Source organism: Equus quagga, chromosome 11 (assembly GCF_021613505.1).
Source record: "Equus quagga isolate Etosha38 chromosome 11, UCLA_HA_Equagga_1.0, whole genome shotgun sequence".
NCBI classification, from domain to species: Eukaryota; Metazoa; Chordata; class Mammalia; order Perissodactyla; family Equidae; genus Equus; species Equus quagga.
Genome location: NC_060277.1, coordinates 109,502,241 through 109,520,949, shown reverse-complemented (window position 1 = coordinate 109,520,949; position 18,709 = coordinate 109,502,241). Strand labels below are relative to the sequence as shown.

Below are 18,709 nucleotides of genomic sequence, written 5' to 3'. Positions count from 1 at the left end.
AGGGCACATCACAGCCTGTGGGCAATAGGGGCATCATGAGAGTACCCCAGGTGGGGTGTCTGCCTAGAACAGGTGGGCAGCTGGGGAGTATCTGAGAGGTGAGGCTGAGAGAGGGCTCCAGGCAGCAGACGCCACTTGGTATTCAGTGCCAGCTCCCACCCACCCGGATGTGACAAATGTGCTCAGCATGGGAGCTCTGGTGGCGATGAATGGAGTTCATCCTTCAGTCTCCTTGAAAAGGAGACTGACGCTTGTGCCAGGGGCTGTGGGTGTCCTGCCCTGCCAGGGACCCACCTGGGAGCCTGACAGTGTCATGGTGGAAACAACAGAGGGAGGTCTGTTGTTGGGATCCTGCTGGGCCCTCCTGGACCCCGGCTGGCTGCATCCTCTCCATGGTGGATGTGCAGAGCTCAGAACGGCCTGTTGGCGCTGGAAGCCTGGCACAGGTGGCTTCTGGGGTCAGGCACAGCTCAGTCTTGCTGATGCTGGGTCTCCTTGGGAGGGAGAGAATCTGCCTGTCTCCATCTCAGTCCTTCACCCTCCCTCTGGGCTCCCAGCCCCACCTCCTTTCTCTGTCACACGTCACCAGCCCTGGACCATCTAAAAAGATGGCTCTTGCTTACACTTCTCTATGTTTCCACTTCTGCGATCACATTTAGCCCCCACCATGACTGTGAAGCAGGCAAGCACTCATTCTTCCATTCATTCCACAGACATGGTGAGCGGTGAGCATGCTTGGTGCCGGCAGACCCTTTTCTAACTGTGAGCACGTAGAGCCCAAGGCTTTGCGTCCTCAACAAGCCGAGTGAGGCAGGGCAAAAGTGACCTCCCTGTGATGGGGAGGGGACCAGAGAGGGGACCTGGATGCCAGCACCGCTGGGTGCAGCTGCTGCCCAGTGCCCTTTCGCACACGACTCCATGCTGGTGCCCAGGAAGGCTGACCTGTGCTGCAGTCTACACAGAGGCCTCTGCTGGGGCTGGGCCATGAAAGCCAAGTTTTTTCTTTGGTTTTGGGAGTGACAGCAGCTGAAATGGTAGAGTGGAGGATATTTCTAATACCTCTCCATTCTTGGCTGGAGAGCCTGACTACCCCAGGAATGGGGGGGCCCTGGTCCCTTAAAGTCGTTTTCATGTTCTCTGCCCTGTGGGTTTCTGTGGATCCAGGTCCACGATTGGGAGGCTCAACCGCAGGCGGCGAGTGTGAGTCTAGCTGAGTGCTGGAGGCCAGCGCCCCAGAAAGGAGCTTGACTTTGGTTGCAGCTACTGGTAGTGAGAGGGTTAACAGTTGGCCACCGGCCCTCAGACCTGAGCCCTCAGCCTGCCTGAGTCCGAGGGCAGCCCTGGGTGGAAGGCTGCAGCAGGTGAGGCTGGGAGGAGTCTCGAGGTCCAGGCTGCTCTCCGCTCACTGCCCAAGATCATTAATAACCGAGAACTGGAAAGATAATTAAAAGCCAAATGTGGAGCTGAGCCTGCTGCTGGCTGGCTCCGAGGAGGGGCCAATCCTGCTCCTGGGGCCAGGCTCTTGGCCGCCTTGTTCCTTCTCCAGGAATGTGTTTTGGGAAGAAGTGAGCCCTGTGGGAAGTGGGGGCAGGAAGGACACCTCCTGCAGGTTCAGAGCTGGCTTGGTCTGGCTTCCCAGCCTCCTGCTCAGAGCGGTGATGCCCCTGCCCCTCTGCGGGAGGACCAAGCAAGGGTCCTGCTCTATCAAGGGGGAGGGCAGAAAGCCTGGCAGGGGAGGAGGAAGCCGACCGTGTCGGAGAGGCCATAGATGTTCAATCATCATAAACAAGGGCCTGACGGTGCAGCAAAGACCACGCTGAATGCACCCAGACACCAGACACCCAGGTGGGCGGGACACAGGGAGAGAGACGCCCTTGGTCACCAGTCTTAGCAGTAGGAAATTCTTACTGTCAAGCTCCTGTTCCCTCCTGCTGCTGCCGTAGCTGTGTTTTCTCGTCTGTCTTTACTGAGCGGCTCACGGTGCGCACCACTGGCAGACAGGTGTGTGTTGGGGAGGGGGCGCAGAGCTTAGAAATGCGTGGGCATGATGTCCTCAGCCAGCACACGCAGGCTTCAGTCCTGAATCCAGAACTCTCCAGCCTAGCCTCAGTCTGGTTCTTTGAAAGGGGACGGCTGTCCTTAAGCTTCCTGGGGGGTTGGGGAACCAGAGACCAACCCCTCCCCAAAGCCCTCTAGACCCCGAATTCAGGTCAATTTCTTGTTTCCAAACTGTTAGCAGGCAGTTCCTACAAGAAGACACTGGACTTAGCAGGACGCCAGGAAACCAATCAGGTGCCTGCGGACCCCAATCAGGGGTCTTCAGTGAGTCTGGGGGTCTGTGGCTATAAGTGCAGTTATGGCTGGCGAGTGACGAGGGCGCCGGGCATCAGCACATACCGGCTTTATTGAGCACTATCGTGCCAGGCACTGAGCTAAGGACTTTAGTTCCCACAGTTGGTCAGTGATGCAGGAGCTTTTATCCCCAAGTTACGAACGACGGAGGAGGGAGCATGGAGGCTCGCTGCCGTGAGGGGCAGGTCCCACTTGTCAGTCCACACTCGTAATCTCCAGGTTATGCCACGGGCCACTGGGAAAGGACTCAGCACCCTGCCTGGCTCACACCAGGGGCTCAGTATATGTTACTTCTCCCTTTCTCCCACAGACACACTGAGCCCCAGGCCCTGGGGAGAAGGGATCGCAAAGCTCCCTCCTGCAGCCCCGGATCTTGGTTTAAGAAGAGCCAGCTTAGCAGTGGCCATCAGCATGGCCTGACCTGGCGTCAGCCCTGCTCGGGAATCTGGCCCCCGGACAGGCATAGGCTCATCCTTGCGCTTGCCTACGGCAACACAGCCCTGGAGCCCGGCACTGCCGGGCTCTACCCCTCAGGCTGGTTTCCCGTGAGGTGGGGGCAGCCCCTGTCCTCCCCACCACTCTGACTTTAGTCTCTGCCTGTTGCCGAGGCTGCTCCCGGCCCCCATGTGGTGAGAACAGCTGTGTGGCTAAGGGCCTGGTGAGGTGCCCGCTGCCCACCTTCCACCACTCAGCAGTGCCTCCCCACCCGTCACCTGCCATCTGCCCATCCATAAGCCTGCGGCCGCCTCTCTGGCCTCAGGTGAGGGAACAGGCAGGAGCTGCTGGGACGATGGCACCAGGCTCCAGTGCTCTGGCGGGGAACGAGGGGGAGAACGCTGCCTCCTACCTTGACCTGGCCTGCCCTCGGGGCTGGTCTGGGGCACTGTGGGCAGATGACGTCAGGCGGAGGCTGCAGAGTTCATGTTCTCCTCCACAGTGACACTTGGACCTGGGCCAGGCTGGGCAGGCATCCTCTTCTGCCCTCCCCTCCACGCACCCTGGGGGTCCATCTATAAAATGGAAACCATGACCCGACTGCCCACCTCACAGAGCCAATGGAAAAACTCAGCCAAATGTGCTTGACGCAAGTGGTGAGCAAGCATTATCTGGGGAATGCTAGCTGTCGGGGTCCTCTCCCCCTTGCCCCAAGCCCCCTGGCTATCAGCAGTAGAGAGGAAGGTGGCCCCATCTGACCTCTAACAGAACAGATAGCAGGTGAACACTGAGGAGCAAAGGAACCCAGGCAGTGGCAGTGGTGAGGGCCCTGGCCTGTCATCAGTGATGTGGTCACTTCGGGCCAATTCCCTCCAGGACTGGGGCTGCCCAGCTTGGAGGAGGGGAATGCAGCCACCCGACTCCACTGCTGTGTGGCTCCAGATTGCTACATAAATCAACCTGGGCTTTATGATGCTAATAAATTCGAGACCAAGATTTGGTTTGGAGCCTGGGGTGGCGGGATGATTTAATTTGCTTTGTCCTTAAGCAAGATGGAACGTAATTGGAGAATGGTAAGTACAGATGTTTTAACTGAGTTTTCAGCAAACAGCCGGGCACTCAAGGGAGGGTCTGAGCCACAGGGGGCTGGGCCACCGTGGAGCCCTCCCTGCTCTGCTCACCCCAGGGCAGGGCCTCCTGGAAAGAAGCCACCATGGCAGATGGGGAAGGGGCATCTATTTTTCACGTGGATGGAAAATAACAATACGCGGAGACAAGCTGTGAGAACCGAAGACGTGCGACAACAGAAAGAAAGCAGATCATGGCCGATTGTGACATGGGATTCTCAGAGGCTGGGGCTGCTAGGGGCCAAGTAGAGGTGGTGCTGCCTGCGGACTCCCCCATGTTCCTGAAAGTCCCACGTTCCTCTCCCTCCTCCCGAGACCACCGTGGGCCCCAGGAGACCCAGCATCGTCCCTCTGTCCAGAGTATGAAGATGTGAGACGCAGGGGGAGGTTCTGGAGGTTCCCTAAGGAGGGCTGAGCAAGGCACTGAAATCAAAAGAGGGAGGGGTAGGGGCCTGAGACCCCACCCCAGAGATGCCCAGGGCTGGGGGCACACCAGGGAGGGTCAGAAAGGACCCCCAGGTCCTGAAGTAGAAGGCACATTGAAAATACAGAGTTCGTTAGAGTCACCTGCGTTTCTGAGGAAGGCTGGCCCAGCGGGTGCATGCATGATTGTGAGGGGGAGGGAACCTCGGAGGAGCGGTGAGGTGGCTGAGATCCTGGCCCTCCTTCCATGAGAATGGTGGCCAGCGTCCCACCTCACCCACGGCACCCAAGGGACATGGAGAGCGTGCATACTGAGCACCCACAGCCCGGCTCGAAAGGGAGCCACCTGTAGTGTTGGAGTGGGAGCAGGGGCAGGGAGCAGGCCTGACCTCCCACAGGGCAGGAACCATGGAGCCCACTCACCAGTACATGCCCAGGGCGCTCCCCAGCCACTGCGGGGGCGGGTGGGGGTAGCTCCTCTCTAGTGGCCCTTGTACGCTGCCCTCCGCACTGACGGGGGCCCGAGCACCCCAGCGGGGCAGTCAGGAGAGCAGAGGGTCCCTTTCAGGGGTCACAAGCTCTGGGCTTTAAACCGAGTGCACGGACTGCTGTGCCCCGACAGAAGGGCTGCTCCGAGTTATGACAGGCTCAGGAGCCCAGCGCAGGAGCTGGCGCCCACAGCCAGGGTCCTCACAGCTCCGGTCTGAGGACCCTGGGGCCGATTAGCACTTCCTATTCTTGTCATCAGGGCTGGCCAGGTGCCCCCAGGAGTGCCACTTGGCGACTGTGATCTGACAAGAAGGTGGGCTCTGCTTGCCACTGGCAGGCCCAGTGGGGAGGGTCAGAGCCTGGCGCTGGCCCTGAGGAGGATGCTGCTCCTAGTGGAGCAGATGAGGACATGGGAGGGAGTTTGGAGGGGGGGCGAGGGGGACATGGTGACTGGTATAAATAGTGGCAGTGCCAGCACTGCATCTCCACTGTGCGGGGGAGGAGACCACCCCCGGTGATGGGGGTGGTGGGATGTGTGTATAAAGGGGGTCGATTCCAGTAACCAGTCCCGGAATCTGAGAGCAGCCCTGTGCCCGGGTTGTGTGGCTTGACTGGTCAGGGGCAGCCTTAGGCAGGAGGGCCTGGGAGGAGGCCACCTTGGACAAATCTGTGGAATTGTCTGCTGTGCGGAATCCCGGGTCGGGGGAAGATCCCCAGCTGGAGATATGGAAGGTCCCCTCCAAGAGCCCTGGCCTTGCCTGCCCCGTGGATACCTGGAAGGCAACTGGATCTTGGCTCTGCAGGCGGAGAGGTGGGGGTGGGGCTGGCTTGGGGCCCCCATCCCTCTTGTTACCAGACACATTCTGCCATCAGACCTTGGTCTCACTGAGAACGATGTTGGCGGTGACGAAGAAGAAGCAGGAGAAAGCCCAGAGCAGCACGAAGCCCACCCAGAAGGTGTGTCGGAAAGGGGACCTGTGCTTGTTGACAGTCCCGTAGCCAAAGGCCAGCTGGGTGTCCTTGCGGCAGAGGTATACCAGGAAGGCAGGGATGATGTATTGGATGCCCGTGCCAGCATAGGCCCCTGTGATTCCCACCAGGGACTCCAGGTCATGGGTGCAGAAGGCCACCAGCACAGGTGGCACCAGGGTGATGGTGGGGAACACCACGCGGTCCACCACCCAGGGGTACATGCCCCCCTCACGGTGGAAAAGTGTCTTCCAGTTGTTGCGGAGGGTCACGGCGATGATGGGGAAGTTGGTGCTGATGGTGAAGACGGGGAAGAGGCCCAGGAAGAAGCGCACAGTGGCCAGGCCCACAACGTCGCAGCGTGCAAAGTTGAGGGTGTACATGTCCATGAGGCTGTCGCCACGGAAACAGAAGATGGCGGTGAAAGAGAGGAGACCATAGAAGGCCAGGATCAGCACATAGTCCAGGAGGACCAGGCGTGTGAGGTGGCGCTTGGAGGAGACGGGTGTGATGAGGGACGGCAGGGAGTGCTGGCACATGAAGGAGTAGACGCACACCCCGAACAGGTTCCGGACCCCAGAGAAGTCAGCTAGGGGTGGGTGCCCCTCCGCATGACCATATCCGATGCGGACCAGGGCCAGCACGATCATGATGGCGAAAGCTGGAAAACAAGAGGGGGGTCAGCCACCAGAGGAGGAAACAGAGCCCCATGAAAAAGAATCGATAAATTCATGTAACCCCGATGGCCACATTCTGGGACAGGTCAGCAGTGGCTGCTGACCTTATGGATGTCATGTGTTCCCTTTCTGTGTCCTGTCACACCCACTACAGCAGAGAAGGGAATGCATCTTTTGGTGGTGGGGGGGGGGGCTGGGCATGACAAGAGGGCTGGGCTGGGGTGATGAGCAGGGTGGCACCACACTGTCTCCTCGGAGGAGTGCAGACTCCTGGCCAGGCCCTGCCCAGCTCCCTTATCAGCCCCCAGGGGCTGTCTTGGGGGCTCTGACACCTTCCTGGCAGGGAGCATGCCCAGGTTAGGACTCGTGTTTGCTTGGTTTAAAGAATGTATGTCTGGGGAGCTGGGGGGCGTGGAGGGGTAGGGGACACAGAGCATTTGGGGGGAGGTGTCCTCCTGGGCCAAGGGCATCTGCTAGAGACACCTGAGGGAAACAGGAAAGCCTGCTGGCAGCCTGAGCAGAGGCAGGCGCCCAGGGGCCTGCACCAGGCAGGAAGGGGCCTGTGGTCACCTGAGGGAAGAAACAGCACCAAAGACCAATGCTGGGGAGAGCTGAGATGCTGGCACCAGGCCTGGAGGCAAACGGCACACGGCTCTGTTCTCCTGGTGGTACAGGTAGGGACAGGGAGCCACTCTGGCCTAGGTCTGCTGCGGAAGTGGAAGGGGACCTGACTCGAATCGTTCAGAGTAGACAGGCTGGTAGCACCTGGGAGCCTCTAAAACGGCCCTCCTGCAGGGCTTACACCTGGCCAGGCTCACCAGGCAGCGCCACAGATCTTAAGCTCCCTGAAGACAGATGTACTTCGAGATCCAGCTGACTCTCTCGGCGCCTCTCTGGCTTCTGGCATAGATCATTCACATCACCCGGAACTGCCACCACCAGCCACTCAACACACACAGGGACCACTGGTGTCCCTGTCTCCAGTTTTGGAGTTCACAAACCCTTGCTGCCTCAGTTCAGACCCGACCTGACAGCCCCCTGGCCTGTGCCCTTATCCCTCAAGTAAAGCCCAGGCTGACACCTGACGTCTTGGCGAGTGACACGGGTCGGGGGGAAGCAGCATGGGCTGGAAGGGCCGGCTGCCAGCTGTGCAGCTCCTGCCTGCCGGCCCATCAGAGGCTCCGGGCTCCTCTCTGGGTGGGAGGCTGGGGTCTCCTCACTGTCCCTTTCAGGCCATGTCATACTCCCTGGCTCCCTGGAAAGAAGAGGCCTTTCTCCTGGGACTCACAGAAAGCCAAACCAATGTCTTCCCACAATGACACTGGGTAGTGGGATTGATGGAAACATCATCTATTACTTTTAATCAGAGCTGCCTGACACTGTCGGGGACAGGGGAGGAGGAGGGGAGCGAGGGAACAGCCTGTGAAAATTGCCAATAAAGAAGATGATTTGTTTCTGGCTCTCTCCGCCTCCTCCTGTCCCTGCCGCTCCTGACTCCGAGGGCCCCATGCTCTCGCCGCTCCAGGGACATCACAAATCTTGCCAGCTCTGGTCAGTCAAGGGGAAAGTGGCGACCCAGTTCCTCCCCTGAGGTCTGAGACCGGAGCTGCCTTTGGCTAAACCCTCTGTGGGGAGGGCAGGTCGTGAGGGGACAGCTCGTGGGGCCTCCCTGCTCCCTTGGGATGCTCGGGACCCCGAGGTCTGGCTCATCAGATTTCCGGGGGTGAGTGCAGGAGGGGTGTGCAGGGAGGGCAGAGATGTGTGTGGAAGAACCGCTCCACAGGAAGTGTGCCGGGGCAAGATGTGAGGGAGAGGGGACCCAGGGGAAAGGCTGGACGGGGTGGATGGGCCGTCCCCCACGTGCCAGGGAGTCTGTCCTGGGCCAGAAAGGGTTACGAAGCAGAGCTGAGCGGGTGGGGTGGCCACAGCTGGCAGACTCGGGGCCCTGGGGCTGCCTGGTGATTAGCTATTCAAGAGGCTGCAGCTGACAGTTCCGCCACCACAGGTAGAGCACCGGGGTCAGGGCGAAGGGGACAGCCACTCTAAGGCGAGATTCAAATCCTGCCATGCCACTACCACCTCGGGCTGTCACCTCACGACCTGGTGCTACCCCTGGCCCCGGCCAAGGCCAGCATGGACTCGGAAAGAGGCAAGTGGAGAAATTCTGTTTGTTGCTCAGCCTCAGCCTCCGGGCCCCGGGTCTGGGGAGCACGCAAGAAGGCAGGAGGAAGTCGGCTGTCGGACAGGACTGCCTCCTGACCTCTGCTCTCTGCAGCCCGGATGCTGCCAGTGCTTCCCTGCCCGGCCTCCTCCTCAGCCCTAAACCTCCAAGAGGCAGGCAAAAAGACGCAGAGACGTAAGAGACGCAGGCAGAAACTGGCTTGCTGACTTCAAGGTGAGCCGTCTGGACAGCCCCGATGGGGGGCTTTGCTTATTGTAAATAGACCAATTTATGGGGCCTGCCCTGTGGCATAGTCGTTGGGTTCACGTGCTCCACTTTGGCGGCCTGGGGTTTGCAGGTCCGGATCCTGGGTGTTGACCTAGCACTGCTCGTCAAGCATGCTGTGGTGGTGTCCCACATAAAACAGAGGAAGACTAGCATAGACGTTAGCTCAGCGACAATCTTCCTCACACATAAACCCCCAAGAAACCAAAACCAATTTATGAAGCAGGTTTCCAAAGACATGTGACTGATTTTTTAAAGCACGCATGCACAACCTGCACCCCCCTCCAAAATGCACACCTACTAATAGGGTCCTCTAGAGTCTTGAGAGCTGCATCTTTATGTCAATGATGACACGGGACATTTTCTAGAACTTTTAGGATGGCCTTCAACGCCAGGGCTACGGGTGATAAAATTTCTCTCACAGTTTTCCAGCTATAATGAGTTTTACCACATAATGCTACTACCTGGCTTAGTCACCCACCTTGTTCCTTAATCAAACAGGTCTATTTCCAAAAGGCAGACCCATCCTCAAGACTGCATGTTCGCTCCTGTCCAGGAATTAAGGTGCCAGAGGCTCTTGGGAGGCGATTCTAGGAGTGTTAAAAAGTGGCTGCTCGGTGGGGTTGCAGCTCCCCAGGAGCCCCAGTTAACCTCGCGAAGAGGCAGGGGAAGTGCGAGCCGTGGGGGCCCTTCAGCTTCCCCAGCCGCTGAGAGGCCAAGGGCGGGCAGGCGGGTGCTGAACTATGTTCTCTGCAGTGGAGGGAAAGGAAAATGTTCTGGCCTGGTCTCCAAGTTGGCCAGTTCAAAAGAGACCAGTGACGCCTAAACGCTGTGCTGCAAGGGAGGGGTAGAGAGGGACGGAAGGACGGAAGCAGGAGGGCCTGGTGCTGACCTTGAGAGGCCCTGGGACCACACTTCTTTGCCCTGGGCCCCACCCTCCCCTGGATGCTAGAGGAACAGAGTTCAGCAGCCATCTCCTAGATTGATCGCCCCATCCCTGGGAGATAGCTGCTCCAAAAACTCGTTAGGTCTGACAATAAATCAAGATGAAATAAAGATGACAGGCTGTGAGCGACAGACACTGCCAGGAAGCACACTGGAGAGCAGGACTCAGTGCACACACTGATGGCCAGGGCTCACGGGGCCACCACTGACAGCTCGTGCACACCTGGCTGAAGCTGCGTGGGAGGTGGGGACGGACAAGGAGGCGGACAGGGCTGTGAGCGCCCCCCAACATCTCGGTGACCAGGGCCTGCTGTCCCCCAAGGGGAGGGCAGGCCATGCTCAGAGAGCTCACGTGATGGATGAGGGCCGCAGTCCACATCCACCTGCATTCTGCACCAGAAGTCACGCTTCAAAGGGTGAGGATGCAGCGAGTTGCCAGGAAGGACTCTGTGGCAGGGGAAAGAGGTGAGGGCCTGATACGTGTCCTGTGAGGAGGGGCTGTGGGGCCTTGAAGGCACAGCTGCAACTCCTGAGGTGGGACAGGAGACTTTTCTTTTAATATCTGAAGTAAGTGCTCACGTAAAAACAATTGTACCTGTTTTGTGTAACTCATAGGCTCAAACAGGATCATTCATTCATTCATTTAACAAAGATATACTGAGTGCCCACTGCATGCCAGCACTATTCCAGGCACCTGGGGATAGTGGACTGAGTAAAGAGATACAGTCCCTGTCCTTCGGGAGCCCACAGTCCAGGGCGCCAACAGGTGGAAGTTACAGGACACACATTACAACAAGAACGGGTTAATAGCCACATTAGCTGCAGGGGTAGATAGTGAGATCCCTGTCGTGGGAAGTGTCCAAGGCCAAGGGGAGAAGACCACCTGGGGGTCACAGAGGGGAATCAAGCATCAGGACCCGATTTGGAAGAACCTGTTGGGCTCCCGCTCTGCAAGCCTGTGGCTGCCATGATTCCTCACGGTGCGGGAGAGGAGGAGCTTGACGCAGGGCCCGGGAAACCAACAGCCAGAGCATGACTCAGTCTCCAGGCCCGTGACTCACCTGCAGAGATGTGCTACCTACACACAGATTTGTTCTGACAGCTGCTCTGAGTTCTATCAGCCGGCCTCACCACATCGATTCACCTTGAGCCGCAGCCTGCTCCCTACTCTCCCACACGTCCGACTCCTCCAGAGGGCACGAGACAGGCAAGTCCTTATCTCGGTACAGATCCTGAGCTGCGATCGGATAGCTTAGACAAGACACCTCCCTTCCCTTTCTGAGCAGGTCAGGTTAAAAGCAAAATGTGCACCAGGGATGCCCTGCCCACCTGAGGGCCTGGCCCTCAGGACCCGGACACCTCACATCCCTCCAGCTGAGGCATGTCCAGTTAAGGGCATCAGGATGGGCCAGGGAAAGGTCAGTGGGTTCAGGTCAATATCAGCTTTCTGTACAGGATGTCAGCAAACTCAAGTGCGGCGGTCAAAGTAATACTTTATATCAAGATGCATTCTCACAACACTTAACCAGCCATCCATCAGGCTCTTAAAGCTGTCAGGAGAGAAACGCCGCTTCCAGAGAGGGCCTCCCACCCCTCCTTTCCTCTGTTGCCAACAAGAGCCAGACAAGCAGCCCTGGCCAGGAGCCATTTTGCCTCATGGTCTTCCTCCTTTGCAAAAGGTAGGACAGATGAGCCCACACCCTTCTGAACTCCTGCCAAAGTGCAAAGGTGGTCCCAATTGAGAAGGGCATAAGAGTGAGAAAACACACAAAACCCCAAATCTGGCCGTGCTCAGCCTCTCCTGGTTCCTCCCCTCCTGATCTCCCCACTCTCCCAGACCCCTCACCCTGGGGCCTCACTGGCCGGATGAAGCCACAGATGAGACCTCACGGGGGTTGGAGTTGACTTGCTCTTGGGGCTGAGTGGGGAATGAGCAGGAGTCTGAGGTTGGGGCCCGGGGCTCTGATGCTCACTTGTGGAGAGTCCAAACAGCAGCCCTCGTTTACCTCTCTTGGGTCTCTGGGTAGAGGCAGAAATCAGAGCTGTCAGCAGCCAGTTCCATCCTCCATGTGCTGAAACCCACTGCTGGATAAACACACATGTGCTTGCCTGTGCTTGGGGTGTGGAGTGGGAGAAGCTCCTTCCGTGGCCTCCAAGGCATCACAGCAAGCAGCCGAAGGCACCACCTTGGCCTCTGAGCCAGGGTGAGGCTCTCACCAACGCTCAGAGTGGGGGTGAGGCCTGGGCAGGGCTCTGCTTTCCTTACAGAATTCTGGGGTCTGCCTGGGGCTCACACGAGCTGGGCCGCCTGCCCAGGCACCACTGGAGTTGGGGACCACAGGCCAAAGCTCTCTCAGCCTGCAGGAGGGCCAGGCAGAGCTCTCTCCCAGGAGCCCCCTGCCTCCATCCCATTAATCTCTCAACTATGAATGTGTGATGATGGGACCTGGAATACCTTATGTTGGTTTTCTCATTTTGCTCATTGTCCATCAGTGGCTTTGGGATTACGCAAGGGATTCTTCTGGGCATGTGTGAATGCTTCCCAGGCTCGCCCAGGAGGGCTCTTGGGCTCTGAGAGATAAGCACTGGTAAGTATTTACGGCTGTGCCGTCCACCACAGCGGCCATGAGCCACATGTGGCCACTGAGCACTTGAACGTGGCTGGTTCAAACTGAGATGTGCTAAAGTGTCACACCCACTGGATTTCAAAGACTCAGTGTGAAGAAGGAATGTGAAATAGCTCATTCATCATTTTTTCATATTGACTACATGTTGGACGGACATTTTTGTCATATTAGGTTGAATAAATATATTATTAAAATTAATTAAATTTTGATAGATGGCTACCACAAAATTAAAAATTCCCCTGTTGGCTCACATTTTATTTTGATCTGGCAACATGGGTTTACTGTGCCCATGTGCTCTGCGGGGTGCGGCCACGTGTGTGCCTGTGAAGTGCCTGACCTGTTGGGAACTCGAAGGACCCCTGCCTCCTGCCCCAACCTCAGACCAGCTCTCTACCTCTAATCCCCAGTCACCTGCTTGACGTGCACTGAGACACTGAAGACCCAGAGCTGAGCTGTGACGCTGCATTAGTCCTTCTTAAAAAGCTAAAGGACAAGTAGGCTCCAAGTCCCCCTGGGCCACGGCCACCAGGGTGGACTGCACTGGCTGGGCCTGGGGCTCCTTTGGAAGTGGCCTGTGGTCCTGGGTCACCAAGTCAGCGGGACATCTTGACATAGGCTCGAGCTAGAACAGACCTTCACTGGAACCCCAGAGGGCTCTGCCCAATGGCCTGCGTCCCCAAGGCCCTGACTCCAGAGTGACTTGTGTCCTCTGCATGTGCTTGAAGGGTAAGGAATACAGTTGTCATGGAGGAGGAGGGGGACACGTCCACTAAGACCAGACTGCACACGCATCCCTCGTCCTGAATTCCTAGTGCCTGAGGAGCAGACAAATATGCGGCGTGACAATCCGAAGAGCCAAGAGTTAAGCCAACGGACTCCTCAAAGTGGTGCTGTGGGGCCATGCGTTAGCAGCCCCAGGCCCTTCCCACAAGCCAGCCACTGCACCAGCCTTGCTTTGGCAGGCCTGCCTCCTGGAGAGCTGCCCCCTCAATTCTCTGACCTCTGAACCTGGCCCCAGATGCCCTGCAGCTGTGGTAGGCTCCAGCCTGGGCCACCCCAAAGGCCTTGCTGCTCCCCTAGCCCTGTGAGCAGCTGTGGCTCTGCCATGTGCAGGGCAGAGGCCATCCGTCAAGGCGGCTGTCAGGAGGATGGCACTCCCTTCTCCAAGCAGAGAATCAACATGCCAGGGCTAATGATAACGAATGGCCGGGTCGTGCCCATCCCCAGCTTGGGCACTGGCACTCCGGGTGGGGAGCTGGATCCGGGGGAGGACTTGGCACCAGCTTCCTCCTTCACCGCCGCACTGCTCTCGGAGGGCACTGGGGCACTGATGTGTCTCTCCTTAGGCTGGGTCATCAGACTTGGCCGGGGCTCCTGGAGATTCAGGAGCTCTAGGAGGAGCTGAGGGCCTAACACTGGCCTGAGCTGAGAATCACTGAAGACCAGGCAGTTTCTCGGCCTAAAAGCAGAAGCAGGTGACTGAGCAATTGTTCCTTAAAGCACAGGACCAACTGTAGACGGAGAGCCATTGGGCTCAGAAGACCTGCAGGGCCATCAGGCTGGGACGTGAGTGGAAGCTCCACCACCTTGGAAACAGCTGGGGAGAGGGAGACAGGGAAGGGGAGAGGCTGCTCCTCTTCTAAAAGACCTCGAGTCCTCCACTTACGCTGGGTGTCACTCCTGATTCTGCCACTTAACTGTGTAATCTTGGGGCGGTCACCTAATGTCTCAGCGCCTCCCTTCTGTCACCTTTAGAAATGGAGAGGCTCGTGGGGGGCAAGGAGGATGGCATAAGATGGTACAGTAAAGCACTTGGGCCGACCAGGCCCACGTCATTTGCTCAAAAACGTGTAAGCCACTTTTATCATTGCAGAAACCTTTCCCAGCCTGAAAGCCCAGGTCCTGGGCAGGCAGGAAAACCTGTCAATCTCCAGGTCTCACCTAATTCTCCTTTTGCTCCAAGGAGGGTGACCCCTCCTTCCCCTGCCGGGTCGAGCTGCAGTCACGACCCTTCCCAGGAAAGACCCTGCTCTGAGCATCTCAGGCCCAGGTGTCAGCTAATCCTTATCCCCTGCTCTGAGCATCTCTGGCCCAGGTGTCAGCTAATCCTTAGGGCTCTGCGGGGTGCAAGGAGGACCCTGAACAGGCTGCTCACACCTGCTCTGTGAACCAGGGCCACATCCTCTTGCTCCATCTAAGGCCACAGACAGCCAAGCTGGCCCCATCACCCTGTCACCTGGGGGACTCTGGGCCTGTGCTGTCTCTGTACGGGGCTGAGAGAGACTGAAAAGGAACTTAGTTTGAATTCTCTGGGGCTCGTGCTGGTCTGTCCATCCTTGGTCGTCACCTTCCCACCTGAGCACAGGCTGTGGGTCGGGGTGGGGGCACCCTTCATACCCCGAGAAGACAGGACATGCTCGGTCTCTGGCCGAGGGGAGCTCCCTTTGGGAAAAATGAGAAGCTCTCTGCCGGACATGCTCGTCTCCAAGCCCTTCTGGGCCTGGGTCAGGTTTTGATCTCAGGCCAGTGAGACAGTCTGTGATTGCTGGACTTGCCCGTAATCACTCACAAACCACTTGGGTTTCTGCTGACGGGAGGGAATTTAAAGCCGATCTGACTACCTTCCCATGCTGGGTCAGCCTCTGTGGTTTCTGGGGATTCTAGCTCTGTCACTGTTGTAGACAGTGTTGTCATCGTCATCATCATGGAGACAGAAGAGAAGGATGTTTAAATAATCAACTTATACAACCGAGGTTCTGCTCTGTGGCTAGACTATTCATTCTGAAGGACTCAGAGCAGAGCCTTCTCCTTTCCAAGTGTGTCAGGAGGAAGAGGTCGTTGGTAAAGGGTGGGTATTTAAGAACGAAATCAGGACTTCTGGACTTTTCGTTCTTCAACTTTCCACACCCTCAAGGCATGGCAAGTGGTGCCTGGGAGGACAGGATCTCAATTTTTCATTCTTCAGCTGTCAGAGCAAGCTCAGTTTGTAATCACTGGGAAAGTGGAGCTGAGGGGCCTCTGGCTGCTGGCTGACTAACCTCCTTCCCGGAGACTGGAAACACAGCACTTCGGCCCTGTCACTCTTCCTGGAGGCCGCCAGCCCTTTCCTCTCATGGACTGAACTGCTCCCCCCACAATTGATACGGTGAAGTCCTGACCCCTGATGTGACTGTATTTGGGGACATAGCCTATAAAGAGGCAATGAAGGTTAAAAGAGGTCCTAAGGGTGGGCTCTAATCTGATGGGACCGATGTTCTTACAAGAAGAGGAAGAGATACCAGAGATCACTCTCCTTGCATGCACAGAGGAGAGGTCATGTGAGGACACAGTGAGAAGATGGCTGTCCATGACCCAGGAAGAGAGGCCTCACCAGAAACCAACCCTGCTTGGACCTCGATCTTGGGCTTCTAGCCTCCAGAACTCTGAGAAAATAAATTTCTATTTTTTAAGCCACCTAGATTGTGGCATATTGTTATGGTAGCCTGAGCTAAAACATCTCTTAAGGAGAGCAGAGAGAAAGCAGGATGGAGAGAAAGAGCAGGGAGGATGAGGAGAGGCAGTACCATGACAAGAGCTTCTGGACTCCCCTGGTCTGAACATAAATTCCGGCTCCAGGGTTGCTGTGGGCCACATCAGCTCTGCAGACGTAAATGGCTGCCTGACTGTGCTGCAAGGCTGAGGTTTGCCCAGGCCTGTGTGAAGCCCAGTTCTGTGCAGAGGCACGCCTGTAACCATTGTCGTTCAGATACCTCGCCCCACTGACCATGAGCTACCTGGGTCTTATGTCCCTTGCCTTGCTGGCGTCCAGGCAGCTGGCCCTCCAACCTCCTGGGTGGAGCAGGAGTCCCTGTCCAACGGCCGGGTCAGCACACGTCTCAGCTACATGCAGAGCAGAGCTTCTGGCATCAAAGGCTGCTGAGAGGAGCTGTGCAGCCAAGAGAGCAAAGGCCTCCGCCCGGGGCCCAGCAGGGCGCTCAGGTCAGGCCCGCTGCTAACGAAAGGGATAACTACACAGCAGGGGCTGGCTCCTCAACAAACTTTAATTAAGTGTCCACGTTAAGAGCCTTAAGACAGAAACCCCAGGATCCTCTCCTTTAAACTGACCTCTGCATGTGCAGAGGGAACTTTGAGAAAACCAAGAATAAAATTAAGACCAAACTGAAACCTACAAAAAGGTTTTCTGGGATCCCTTCCACTGGCTATGTAACGAGGGAAAGCTGGACATATAACGGCCAGGAGGGCCCCAGACACTGACCGAGAGAAGAGGGGGCAGCGAGCACAGGGCTGCCGACAACAGGGCAAGGCGGTGCTGACGGGCGAAGGCCGGCTGGCTACTCTGGAGGGGCCCGAGGTGCTACGTTTGTTTTGGAAGGGGGTCCTTCCTGGCCCTCCGAGAAGCACTAGTTGGTGAGGGGAAAGCAGTGAGTGGCTGTGAAGGAATTCACACACCAAGCTGGGACGTCGAGCCAACAGAACGTAGGGAACAGATGGCCCAGACGTGGAAGACCCCTGGCTGCTGCTGGTGACAGATCAGAGCAGTCCCACCAAGGGGCACTCAACTGAGATCAGTCATGGATCTGCGGGGGTCAGGCGAGGGGCCACAGATAATTCTGGGGACAAGTGAAACCAGAGAGCCCTTATGTTCCCAGGTGATGGTCATCTTCTGGGGACCTTCTGCTTCTTGGGCCACCACCGCTGAGCCCCACCTCTCCCTGCTGGCTCAGTCTGGAAGACAAATCTGGGGCACTTGCCGAGGGGAGGTGGGGAAAGCAGGGCCAAGAAACTTCTTGATGCAGGCTCGAGTTTATCCACAAACACTTGGAGAGGACGGTGCCTGACCCACTTTGAGGAGAGCACAGAGACGGCAATAATGTGCGTGGTGGCTGCTCTGAATACACAATCAGAGGGAAGGAAGCCCTGTGGGTCCTCGACAACCCAGACTGAGGAGGGCTGCCGCGTTCCAGAGCAGCCTTTATTAGAAAGAATTGGTTTTTTAATAACACCAAATGGGGTGCCCTCAGCTGAGCCAGCTGTTCATGCTCCCAAGTGGGAGGCGTCTGCCGGGGGAAGTTGGCAATGGGGGTGAAGTAATGATGCTGCCATGGCCCCTTCCAGCCTGAGAGCTCCCTGCCAGGTGTCCCAGGTGGGAGCAGTCTATAGTCATCGGTTTAGCAGCTTAGGGCTTGGACTCTGAAGCCACAGCTGCTGGGCCTGTGGGCACGAAGGATGGCACTTTTGGCTGCGTCTCTCCTAAGTGTCCCTGGTCTACTGACGGCTGAGAGAGAGAGCTAGGAGCTAAAGAGGAAGCCCCCGGCCTCTCTGAGAGGTGGGTCTGCGGCTCACTCCTCTCGGGCTCAAGCTTCCTGGAAGGCGGTGAGGGTGGAGGCTGGGGGGCTGCACCGGAGACCAGTGCTGGGGTGGGGCTAGAGGGGGCTGCCAACCACTGATGCTTCAAGATCTCACCGAGGGACACGTGGCGCCACAGTTCTTTCTGGAGGTGGCTTGTGCCACGTCCCTGATCTCCTGGCCAGCCCCAAGGGAGGCTCACTCTGAGGCCACTCCTGTGATGTTATCGGTCGACAGAGATGATCATGGTGGGGATGCACGTTGTGGCTGATATCTGAATGCTGACCCGGTGCCAGGCACTGTGCTAACAGCACTTTCTGCGTGATCCCATTTTATCTCACGGCTGCTCCATGAAGGGAGTCCTGCCTTTGCCACTGCCGGACAAGGAACCTGGCTGGGGCAGGCTTGGCCTGTCGGTGCACCCTGGGAGCAGACACTACTGGACCTGCACTGAAGGGAACAACAGGAGAACGTAGGATGGTGTGAACAGCCAGCAGATGTAGCACCTGGACTAGAGCCGAAGCCATGGGCTCCGGAGCCTGTGGCTGATCTGAAGCAGCTGCCCAGGGGCGAGTGGCTGGACGGCACAGGGAGCCGGTCAGGAAGTCTGCAAAGGCCTGAAGAACAGTCTCACCTGCCAGGATGGCAGCTGGGGACTGTCGTCACACATGTGAATTTAGAGGCATTTTGCAATCCGGGTCTCCCAAACCGACAAGCCTGGTCTCCCCAGAACTTATTTGGGGAGCAAAAGAAATGAATCAGTGTTGGCACCTGTCATACATGTTCTGACATTTTCCTGGACAAGCGGCTATTTGCAAATGCCATCCAATCCTTTAAATCCCAGTCTGGCGGCACGAGGGGCTTCTGGGACTA

General features: G+C 57.4%; 1 protein-coding gene across 2 annotated transcripts in view; it reads right to left on the bottom strand.

Moving 5' to 3' along the window:
* Positions 1–3,783: 3,783 nt before the first annotated feature.
* The window catches only part of TMEM104 (transmembrane protein 104), a 64,138-nt gene continuing 49,212 nt past the window's right edge, over positions 3,784–18,709 (bottom strand). For both annotated transcript variants that reach the window (XM_046674658.1, XM_046674659.1), the window contains one exon: positions 3,784–6,456. In XM_046674658.1, the coding sequence (XP_046530614.1) occupies positions 5,696–6,456 (761 nt within the window). In that variant the 3' untranslated portion in view covers positions 3,784–5,695. The remainder of the gene's footprint in view (positions 6,457–18,709) is intronic.